The 12,328-nt window shown below is 36.0% G+C and overlaps 1 protein-coding gene and 1 non-coding gene across 7 annotated transcripts in view; both read left to right on the forward strand.

Annotated features, from left to right (window-relative positions):
• The first annotated feature begins 6,839 nt into the window (after positions 1–6,839).
• On the forward strand, positions 6,840–6,911 carry TRNAQ-UUG (transfer RNA glutamine (anticodon UUG)). Its single transcript has one exon. It is a non-coding gene; the product is annotated as a tRNA-Gln (tRNA).
• A 4,584-nt stretch (positions 6,912–11,495) lies between these two features.
• Positions 11,496–12,328, forward strand: part of Mmp1 (Matrix metalloproteinase 1) — a 101,475-nt gene continuing 100,642 nt past the window's right edge. For all 6 annotated transcript variants that reach the window (XM_081769667.1, XM_081769668.1, XM_081769669.1 and 3 more), the window contains exon 1: positions 11,496–12,192. In XM_081769667.1, coding sequence (XP_081625793.1) covers positions 12,076–12,192 — 117 coding nt within the window. In that variant the 5' untranslated portion in view covers positions 11,496–12,075. The remainder of the gene's footprint in view (positions 12,193–12,328) is intronic.

A 12,328-nucleotide genomic window follows, 5' to 3' on the forward strand; every position in this document is an offset into this window, starting at 1 on the left:
TTGGGCTTGTGAGAACTGGCAACCTATTAGGAATGGTAGTGGTCAATAGTCGACTACCAATCTGATGTACCACACTTCGAATCCTCTCAAAGTGTCCTTTTTATCGGATTTGGTGCAAGCGGTCCCGGGTTCGATTTCCAGTAAAGATACTAGATGGGAAAGGTTATAACAGCTTTTTCAGGACAACCACCCTGAGTGAGGTTTTCCTGGGTTTTTCTCATTCACACTAGGCAAATGCCAGGACAGCACCTAACATATTGGTTATAGGCTGCTTCCTTCCTTCCCCATTCCCCTGTTCCTCCCAAATTTCCCGGGCAGTGTGACCGCCAAGAGATATCATTCCTTATACGTGGCAGACTAACAGGAGCATAGATGAGCTCCTTCGTGGCTAAGCGGTTAGCATACTTGCTTTTGGCGTGGGAGACCCGGGTTCGATTCCTGGTGGGGGCTCATGTGGTTCAGATCAGAGCTCTGCATGGGCGGCCGGCCCGGCCCTGCCCGTTTCAAGTAATATCAAACTGGACCGAGCCCTAACCGTGCCGAATCGGGTCGGACACAAATGCTATAAGGCCGAACCAGGCACATGTATATCCGGGCCGAGCCGGAATGTGCTGAAAGATGGATCTGAAACTAATGTTGTCAGCCTATGTTAATCTTAATGTGTTTGGGAAACTGACTCTTTATTCAAGACTTCAACATACTTTATTTAAGACTATTACTACTTCTACTACTACTACTACTTCTACTATTACTACTACGACCACTGCTAATACTACTACAATTGCTACGATTGCGCGTCAGAGTTGACATGTCTAGTAAGTGGTACAGAATTTACCTTCTAAGTACAGAATAACATGGAGAAATGCTAGTTATTTGGCCGGTCTGCGTAGAATGTGAACCGATGCATGATCTACGAGGGACAACGGTGGCTCAGTAGGTAAAGTACTCACATCTGGTGCTATAGGTCATCGGATCGATCCCTGCTCGCGCTATGTGAGCTTTATGGTGGACAAACACCGTGTGTGAGGGAGTTTTCGGCGTGGTCCCGTTTCCTCCCACTGTTTTCATTTCACCAATTCATCCCATCATCATCGACATGGCCTGAACCGTAGCTACCTAAAGAACGTATGATAAAGTCAAGCACTTGACCTACTAAGTAAATTTAGTACGCTACCATTAGACCACGGAGACCGAAACCGTGAACTGGCGTGTTCGTAAGATCAGTGCAATTTGTAGTAATGTTCAATTAGCAAGGCAAATGCCAAATGACGTTACATGTTCCTGTATTGTTTATAGTATGATACTACAAATATAACAAAATATAATGATCAAATAAATCACCAAGACGCCAGGGTTGGTTAGGTGTTCTTGGAACGGTGGCTTAGTGGTTAAGCGTTCACCTATGGTGCATGGGGTCCCTGGTTCGATCCCAGCTCGCGCCACGTGAACTTTGTGGTGGACAAACACGGTGTGGGGGGTTTCTCGGCGTTTTCCCGTTTCCTCCCACTTTATTCATTCCACCATTTCATTTATTTCTCATCATCACCGTCTCCTTTAGCCTAGCCGGCATATCTGTGGGACGTAAAACTCAAAGATTTCATTTCCATTGTTTTGTTTTCGTATTACTAGTAATAACAGTAGTGGTATTCGCTGTCATTGGCAGCAATAGTGGAATTAGAACTAGTATTCGTAATCGTAATTGTAACAGTAATATTAGCAGTAGTAGTTGTAATATTAGTACTATATACGGTGTAACTGTTTTACCTATCTTCTCTGTTACTGTAACGCACTAATGAGTGAAGTATAAGACTTTTATGTCCATGAGCTGTCTTATAATAAATATGGATGGACAGAGCAAGTACAGATAACAAATAGACAGACAGAATAAGGATATACAAAGCAAACCTTGGATAACCTTTCACGCGATTTTCCCATTCGAGAAGGACAAATAGACATAGCAATATTATGACGACACATTTCTCATTTTCCATTGCATATTGAAGGATTGACTTTACATCAGACTTGGTTGTTCTCAGGCCGGTTACGCCCGGCCCGTTTGTGCCCAGCCCGATTAGAGCCCGGACCGGGTCGAGTCGAGCCGGGCACAGAATACAGATCCATCCGGGCCGTCTTCGGGCCTGGGTTTGCAGGGCTCTGATTTAGATTCCACGTTAATCAGCAGGTCCATCCTATATACCCTCGCTGATGAACGGGACGTTAAATTCAAAATCAACTCAAATCATGGGCACAGATATCGAAAGCCCAGAAATATAAATTCTAATTCCTGGCAGCACTGTGGCAGTTGGTAACTATGAAACGGCTAAAATTCCCTTTTCTTACATGTTCTCTATATTATTCGGTAATATATTTGTTAGACAAATTTAAATTCTGTATTGGAGTACCTCAGTACAAAGTAAAACCTCTACCTATATGTTGTGAACCACTGTTCTATTGAAAAGTGGCCAACATGCATGGAATAAATGCATTTTCTGCAAGTTGGCAAAGTTGCTAAAAGCTATTGTAGATTGTACTCATACTCCCAGAAGCACTTCAATGCAGTGACTGCTTCCTACCTACGTGTTAGCTCGTATTGTATGTTTAATATGTACTAAAAATTGCTTATGCAATATAAAACCAGTTGAGAAGTTCCAAGAGCATTGTCAGAACGAACTTAAAAAGGACTGTTCGTTGTCTACGGCAAATTGCTTTATATATATAAAACAAAGATGGTAGACAATTTGTCTGTTATAGCTAGAGGAAGAATAATTGCATATGGGAAGCTGGAATGCCTAAAAAACAAATTGCTTGAGCCATGAGCCTGGATATTAAAACAATAAGATATTGAATTGAACAATTCGAAGCAGAAAATTAACAGGGATTACAAATTAAAGCGAAACTGAGTAGACAACGGAAGACGAAAATGTTCGATTATTGAAGCTAATGCAGCAAACCCGTTAGCTGCTGCAACAAACCTGAAAATAACTTTAGGTCTGAAATGCAGTGCAGACATATACAACTGTACTCATATTATTTATTCTGCTTTGCAGGTCAAATTACCAGATGCACATATACATGCTCGCTTAAAGCTCGAAGGACGCACATCAACAAATCACAAGACTTCTAGAACCACGTAATCTAGAGTAATAAGAAAGTGTTTATACGAAGGACGAAACCTGTTAAAACGTTCTAAGATATGTTGTTTTACGAAGACACATACTCAAAACGGAGGGCTCAAAATTAAAAAATTCACAAAATATCATCTCTCTATGACTTATGGTTCCCAAGATATGACTCCTTAAATTTTCCGAAATCGGAACTATTGACGGTAAGAGTGACGCGAAAAATTCCATCACTTTCTCAAATAGTTTTTGATGCTATATCGAATGGAAGGCTCAAAATTGAAAAAAAAAAAAATCACACATAACATACAAACATAGAGAATTCAATAACGAACTTTTTAAGTTCATTAAACATCTTACATATGATAATAAATCGCTGCTGAACGGGACGTTAAACTCAAAACCAAATCAAATCAAACTTTATCTACAGTATTTTAGTTTGTCTGTTCAGTACTTTGATTTATGTGTTGTAATTTCAGCATGATAGTTACGTGCAAAACACCACAGTATGTGTTTTATTCTTTTGTCCCTTCCACCAGCGACTCTGTAATGTATTTACTAACATCTACATTCAAAAGACAAGCCTCCTTTCATACGTGCATTTTTTAAACTGCAACTTCAATCTAATCGTCATTTGCATATGAAGTCTTCATACTTGACAGAAAATATAAACATTAAGTTTAAACCAAGAAATACCAAATTAAGGTTCACTTCCCCTCCACTCATGGGCGGAGTTATGGGGGGCATTGCCCCAACTTTTTGACAAAAGATAAAAATGCCACCTATAAGATGGCCATCTACCAAGACCTCCCAGACCGACAAAAAGGTCTGCCCCCCCCCAGCAGACAATTGCTAGCTCCGCCTATGCCTTCACTATATTCCTTGGTCCAATTTATTTATAGGGAACTACGCAAATCTTCCACGCAATCGGCTACAAAAATTTCTCAAAAGCATCATTGGTGGGATGTTCTTAAGGAGGATCACCACCCGGAACTCAATACATATTTTAGCTCATTTCCTTAACTACTGCTCAATGAAACGTTATATATTATAAATATTGTACTATAAGATAGAGTATTGTTTCAGCTACAACACAAGACACCGATTTGTAATGCCCTTTGTCGTACCGGACTACACAGTATGGTAATTTATATAAAGACGTTATTATACAAACCTCTTTGAAACTGTTCTGCTGTCGTATGCATTTTACAAATAGACGTCTACTGATGTTATGTTGGATCCAGTTTCTTTACAGTACAACACACAACACAGTTGTTAGATCTTATAGTTTTGGTTCAGTTATTCTAGTTGTGGGCTCGGTTCTAGAATGGATCACGTTGAACGTTTCCTAGCATGAACTGAGCAGAAGTTTGGCCCATGGCAACGGTCGCCTTCCCACTTGCGGGAAAATTCCTAAAGGTGACAGTGATGAGAAGAACTATTTCTTGGAGAAGTAAAATTTGAACAGAGTAATATGCAAGATTAAACAGAAAATGAAATCTACGAATTAAATTTTGCATATGTGAAGTAAGTATCATTTAGATTAAGTACACATAGCCTACCAGGTAAGTACAATTTTCCTTATTTATTGCCTGTTTCCAAATTATTACATTCAGCACATTATTATAGCTGATGAATACATAGATTATTGAAAATATTGATATATATATATATATATATATATATATATATATATATATATATATATATATATATATATATATATATATATATATATATATATATATATATATATATATATATTAATGAATCTCTCTTCTTTATTTAGGTATGTCTGTCTACATCTCTTCCCATCGGATCTAATACAATATGAGGTGGTAAGTATATAATTTCATTTCTCTCTTTCTTCTTTATAGTATTTATATATTTTACTTTATTTATTTATTTATTTATTTATTTATTCATTCATTCATATTCATTCTTACTTTTTTACTTTATATCTATACTATTGTTATTATCATTATTATTACCATTATCTATATATATTTCTTTTCCCACTCGTTGATTAATCTAATATATATTTTCTTTCTTTCAGATCCATAGCTTCCACCTTGGCATATTTATATTCCGACCATGAACAAGAGATGCATATATATACCGTACCTACATTATTCAATTGGAGATAATTCCCAAAATAAATTGTTAATTGATGTTCCATGTCCATAGTTTAACTTAAATTATTAATCATTATACATATATATATATATATATCCATAGGTTAGCACTTGTCATGAAATCTATGTATAAGAATTTCGAAATAGCCACTGAATTTTATTTATACTTAAAATTTAGAATAATACCACATGGAAAAGAACTAGATGAGATATTTCTTCTCTAACACAGAGGACAATACTGAACATTTGTACAACTGGACGACGTGCTATGCAAGTAGGGTGTGGTGTTTTGAACATTATCTGTAGTAAATATTGAATATGTATCTGTTCTAAAAGTGTTCTTTATGTGTAAATTGCTTATTTTCCGAAAAGATTTCTCATTGTTATCAGTATACATGTTTTTCATATATAAATCACAATGTATATACATGTCCAATCAACTAAATTTGTTTTTAAATTTTGTAATATTGTTTACCTCATTATTTACATGGTGATTGATATTGAGGGAGAGAAAGTCTCCCCGAATCTGCTTTTATTTATCGCTGCATATTATTATCTTCAAACTCACTATCTAATATATTCACTATAACACCATTTTTCTACTTATTTTTTATTTATCGATTCGAAAAAGTTTATATATTTTAAAAAGTTTATATCTTTAGATGCGTACCAAAATCCTTATTGCCAATTTACATATCGTGTAATGCGCTATGGTGCAAGTCTAGAATAGCGGCGCATTACAGATTCATTTTGTTGTGCCTCCTGATATCGAAAAATGTAACAAATAAAAGAAAATATTTGATTCGTTTTACAATGAGCACACAAGATAGCCATTGCTGTTAGATCTTACTAGAAGTGATCAATTTTATGAAATGTTTATTTGTATGTGTAAAGTATTTTAAAGTAACAATCTTATCACGAAATAGATATATTGTTTGACCGTTTTTCGTGTTATGTTTCATATTTTATTTAAATATTAATTTACATTTAAGGAAATAGATTTTGAGATGAAACTTGCGCAGAACGCCATAATGCGTTGTTGCCAAATTTGTACGTTTACTGTAGTAGTCAAAATAAGAAAATTCCTGGATTCTAGCGTTACAGTTCGAGAAGAGGAATCGTGGTAAGGGTCAAAAAATAATTTCTCCAGTAAGTATCTAAGCAGAATTCCATTATTACTCCCTTTATTATCTGGTATCAGTAAACACTCAACACTATCTGGCAATGCCGCACTATTCAAGCAGCGTTTAGCATAGTACCGAGAACACCTAGTGATCCACCTTAATCGAGCTTAATTTTGTCTTTTGCTTTCGTTTTTGTTATTTTGTATTATTTTGGGGGGACATTTTCATTCATGTCATGATTTCTACTGTTACCAGTTGCTAATTACCCAACTTTAACGAAAGGCGGAAGAAAAAGTGTAATTATTACGAAAAATCAGAATTACGCACTTTTTTCTGCGCAAGAGTATGCATTTATTTATTTATTTATTTATTTATTTATTTATTTATTTATTTATTTATTTATTTATTTAAATTATACATTATAATAAGAAATTTGCGTTTGGTAATAAGTGCAGTTGTGAGGTCCCATGGTGTAATGGTTAGCACTCTGGACTTTGAATCCAGCGATCCGAGTTCGAATCTCGGTGGGACCTCTACATATTTGTTTATTTATTTACATCCACCATTACAGCAAGAGACGAATACTAAAATTAACTAGTGCTGCGCATGAGACGAAAATTTGATGTTTTCTTGTCGATTCTCGAAAATTTTGTAGAAGTCTCTCCTCTTGTTCATTCTCGAAAACTTCTTTCTCGTCTCGCATTTCGAAAAGTTTTTCTCCTCTCATTTTGTAAACTTGTGTTACGTGACGTGTGGAAGTAGTCTTCGTAGATTTTTAATTCTAGAATGATAATAGGATATTCCTACGTCATATAGGAATAATTATTGAATAACTTAAAAAAAAAAAAGCTACAGATTACCCAGGCTTCTTAATCAACGTTCATACTCAAACAAACGTAAAAGTCAACAGAAAACATATCCACAACACCTTTTATGGTAAAGTTTTCATAGATCTGTTTCAAGTTTTAACCTTTATACACCGTGTAGGGATTTGAACAAAATCATAGACTCTTTCGTTGTGGGCCCCGGTGATCCTCTTAGTTATAACAGGGGGATGATTGATGTTTCGTTGAGAAGCTTATGGAACATTGATTCCAACGAGGTAATACTTGTGCTATTCCCGCGCTATTCGTAGAAGAAAATGATCCTAAAATATATGAAAAAAAAAAATAGAATTTGGGAGTCCTTGGTAAGTGGGAGTCCCTTACAGTCACTCAAAGCTGACCAAATAAAGCTAATATGTAGATAATATACTTGTGATAATATTTCAAAACAATGGTAGCTATTGCTGCAATACAAAGCGAGATAAAAAAAATCAAAACAAATTCCTATAAAAATGCCCTGTATAAACATTTATGTATAGAAGAATAATTCATTGAATTGGACATTCGCCCTCCTACCTACCATAGTACTACGTTGTATGCACACCATTTTTCATCATTGTTCGTTGAAAATGCAGAAACAAGAATTATGCTTCTAGACTAATTCAGTGAAAAGATGTCTTATATGAAACCGTTCACAAAATAAATGTAATTTACGTCAAAAAAAAAAAGGCCAATTTTGTCCCTCTCCTACTCTCCCCATATAAGCATACCGGTATTTCTCTACCTCTCAAGAGCCAACACAGATAATTGCATCCTTCTCGGCAAGATACGCACCCAAAACCACTTGCACTAAAAGAGCATACGTTCATCATAACGCAAGAAAAACATGATGGGTGGTATTCAGAGAGGATTCGTTAATCTAGGGTTAGTCACAGACTAGTTAGTAAGAATATTACTAACTCTTTACTAAGGAAGGTGCACTTTTTGGTATTCAGAGTCAACTTTTAGTACAACTAAAATTATGATTTGGGTATGATTAACTTATATAACCCTAATGCATCGGGTGAGAAAAATAAATGTGGCAACTACGGAAAAGTAGATGAGCGCATGCGTAGTCTGTAAAAATGAAAATATATGAAATACGAAATGTTGTGTCGCACGCTAAACCGTAGGTAAAAGATTAGCCTTTGCACTAGATTAATTAGTCACATGTGATTAACTTCGTCAAAATACTACGTCCTAATCAGGGACTCTGAATACAATTTTGATAACCACCCCTTAGTCAACCACGTAGTATGGCGTTAAACAGACGTCAAAACGTCTCTGCATAAGGACCGATACGTCTACGAAAATCTTATTAGTTTAGTACAATGATGCGCAAACTACGGCTCGCTGGCCAGATGCGGCTCCTGGAAGGTTCTACTCGCCCCCCTACATGGTTTCTAATCTGATGAATAAAAGAAGAACAAGAGTTATTTCGAAATAGTACTGTTAGAAAGAGTCAAATGAGCATTTAATTCCAGCTTTGAGAATCAGTACATTCCAGATTATGATAAACTTTGGTCTTCAATAAAACTGAGTATTACAAGAATTTTGTAAAATGTACTCCTGTTGTTTTTAATAAATTATGTTGGGCTGCCTTAATTTAATTTTATTTTATTTTATTTTTGCCCTTTCCTAAAATGGTTTATTCATAATTGGTTTAGTAGGTTATGCAATACATCCTACTAATAAGCAAAAAGAAAGAAAAAACAAATTTTCCTTGGTAGATCATTTGCAGAATTTCACAAAATGTCTTGGTTAAACAAAATGATGTGGAATGTTTGCACGACGTTTCTGAAGTGATTTCCCGTAAACTATTGAACACTCAATGTTTTCAGGAGAGACGTGGCATTTGAAAGGTTAAAACATTGAAAATCTAAAAGGAGTATGAAGAGAGATGTTCTTCTTTCCTGAAGTTTTCTGAAAACAAGATCAAAAAGAGAAGATAGCGATACATTGAATGAACGACTGTTGAAATTCATTCAAGACGGAAAAGCCAAGAACAAACGTAAAGCAAGTAAGCACGTACAAATATCCCACTCGCTTTCGTTCCAGGCTATGACTCGTGTTTCGCGACATACTGACTGCGAACTGCAAGTACTGTACTTTCTCATCATGACTTGAATGACACGGTGTTGCCAGGAGCTAACACTCAAAATTTCGGATTCATAAAATGAATATTATCTGCAGCAATAGCTACACAGTAGGATGTTAAGTTCATTCCATGTTATTCTTTAGTACACTTCTATAGTGTTATGGTTTGATTACTGCATTTGCTATTTAGTTAAATTAAAAAGAAAAAATAAATCTTTCACCCTTACGCCCCACAATTATATCCTATGGGCTAAAACAGACAAAAAACTAATATAACGAAAGTGAATGATTGTAGAAAGGATTGGCGGAATGTAATGTAGGAGAAGAAGAGATAATCCCGAGAAAACCACGATATTGTCTATCACATACTTGTGTAGTCTGTGCTCGAACCAGAGACTCTTCGCACTAGATGCGAGGACTAGTTTTCTTTAGTTACACGCTATCGAAACACTGATCAAATTAACTAGAGTTGGAAAGAAATCAGGGGTGCACCCACGGGATTCCACCGAGACCGAACCCCCCCCCCCCTCCGCATAAAAACTTCTTAACATACATTCTCACACTTTCTCAATAAAATTATACTTGTTTAACAGAAAAATGACTGATGTAGCATGAAAACAGTTCTATCATTTTTTTTCTTTCTGAAAGTATAGATGTAAGTATTTTACAATTACTTATCGTTTTTTTAGGGTGCGAAATAATAAACATTCAATATTACATTGATGCAGTGGATTGTAGTATTGATCCCCCCCCCAAATCTTTTTCTCCTCCCAACAAAAATTTCTGGGTTCGAACCTGAAAGAAGTATTTCAACTCTCTGGTGCTACAGTCGATGAAAGTTGAGGACCGCGGTGGCTCAGTGGCACAGCGTTCACCTCTGGTGCATAGGGTCCTTGGTTCGATCCCAGCTTCCGCCAAGTGAACTTTGTGGTGGACAAACACCGTGTGCGTGGGTTTCCTCGGGGTTCTCCCGTTTCCTCCCACTTTCTTCATTCTATCATTTAATTCATTAGTCATCATCACCATCTCCTTTAGCCTAGCGGGCATAATAGTGGGACGTAAAACTCAAAGATTTCAGTTCGTTTTCGTGACAAGAAATTTTTCGATTTTCGTGGACACTGGCTCATCCAAGTCTTAGATCTGAAATAATGTTTTAGTGTTACATTCCTCAATGTATAAAATGATTGTACGAACACAATGAAGAACATTTATCAACGTTTGGCTATGTAAGTCATTACAGAATATACTTGAATAATAAATATGGTTTAAATATTGTTAGACGTATTATCACATCGTTCGTAGACCTCTCGTAAGGCGGAAGGATTCTTTGTAATTTCTAGATGAAATTATGAAGAAAATGAGGGCAAAAAATGTTTGTACATAAATTTACAAAAGGAGTCGAGAATTTGACAAAAGAATACGAGACGAGATGAGAAAACTTGTTTCTCGTCTCATTTTTTTCCCGTAGGCAATACTAGTAAACAGAATTTTGTTTTTCAATTTCAGTGGACTAAGGGTTAAAATACTTGAAGCACTTCAATCTTCTTGCCTGCACCACTGGCATAATGTCTTGTGCACAGGTTTCCTTCTGATATCCTAAAGAAACAGCTGCATGACTGCATGGAACATAATATGGCTCCTGATCAAGGACGCCGATCGTGGGGGGCCGGCCCCCCATTGCTCATGTGGGCCCCCGCAGAGTTACAGAGAAATCGGATCCCTTGCTCCTGATACAGATCCGAAGCCAGAATCTGATGCTAGAAACTATTATAGAAGATAAAAATATAGCGCAGCAATTGCTAGATGTGGTTGGAGGGGGAAAAAACTTTAAAAAACAGAAAATCCACGTTAACTCTAAATGAGCCAGCCAACAAAGTATTAATTTGATAATACTGGGAACAATATTCTTTCTTCTTTTTTCATAATGTTAACAAAGCAACATGCAGAAGATATTATACATCACTATACTATACTATACTTTCTTTAACACCATTAAAAAAAAAGAGGAAAAAATATCGCTCGAGCTGAAAGCAGATTATTATTGTCATAACTCAATAATTACAGTATCTCTGGCAACTCTGAAAGTTCACTCCGACTCGGAGACCAATCAGAGAAGGCGCTTGCAGCCCACACTAATCCAACTCCCTTTTACGGGTGAACAAGGCGCATTGAATCATCAGTGGATTTTTTTCTCGGTAATCTACCATATAGCAAGAATTCCTGCAGCGCGCTACTAAGTTAATCCGAAACTATAAAAACCGGACTTATCTCTTTCGGTTTTTATCAGTTTTCTATTAGCAATAGGGTCGACATGTTGTAGTAATAGATTCGTGCGTACTTGCGTGTGGTGTGCGAGCGTGTTTTGTCACTTTTCTTCTTCTTTAGTTATAATCGTATTTTTGGATATCGTGCTAAGAGACATTTAGTGCCACTCAGAAGTTACTTTTACAAACGGAGTGTTCACACATAACAAGACAGCAGAAGTACCGATATTGTTCTGTGCCGAAATATTAATCTTTATCACAAGTTTAAGTTCCATTGATTGCCATTAGTTTATTGGCAAACAATTAAACAAGAGACAAATCAAGATAACAGGATAAAAAATAAATTTTTAACAGAAACGGTTAATCAAATCAGTGTTTGACTGTAGTGTATATAGTTTCTGAAACAAGTTCCTGCTCAGTATTATTATAATAATTAAAACGAAAGACTCTTTGTATACGTATATAACAACAATATGAACATGGCTGTGATAACACATGATACACTAAAAATGTTGAACTTTATTGTTGTGATCGTTATGTTATTCTGTACATCTCAACAAGCACCGGTTAAATCAGAACGATCAGCTCTGGTAAGTAGGTTTTTAACTTATTGTATTTCCAAAATTTGATCTTTAATTTTTAGATAAACTGTATAATATTTAGTAGCATGACTTATTATAATAATGCTCCAACTGCATAAAATTTATCAAAATATTCAACAGATGT

Source organism: Thermobia domestica, chromosome 8 (genome assembly GCF_964235325.1).
Source record: "Thermobia domestica chromosome 8, izTheDome1.hap1.1, whole genome shotgun sequence".
Taxonomy (NCBI): Eukaryota; Metazoa; Arthropoda; class Insecta; order Zygentoma; family Lepismatidae; genus Thermobia; species Thermobia domestica.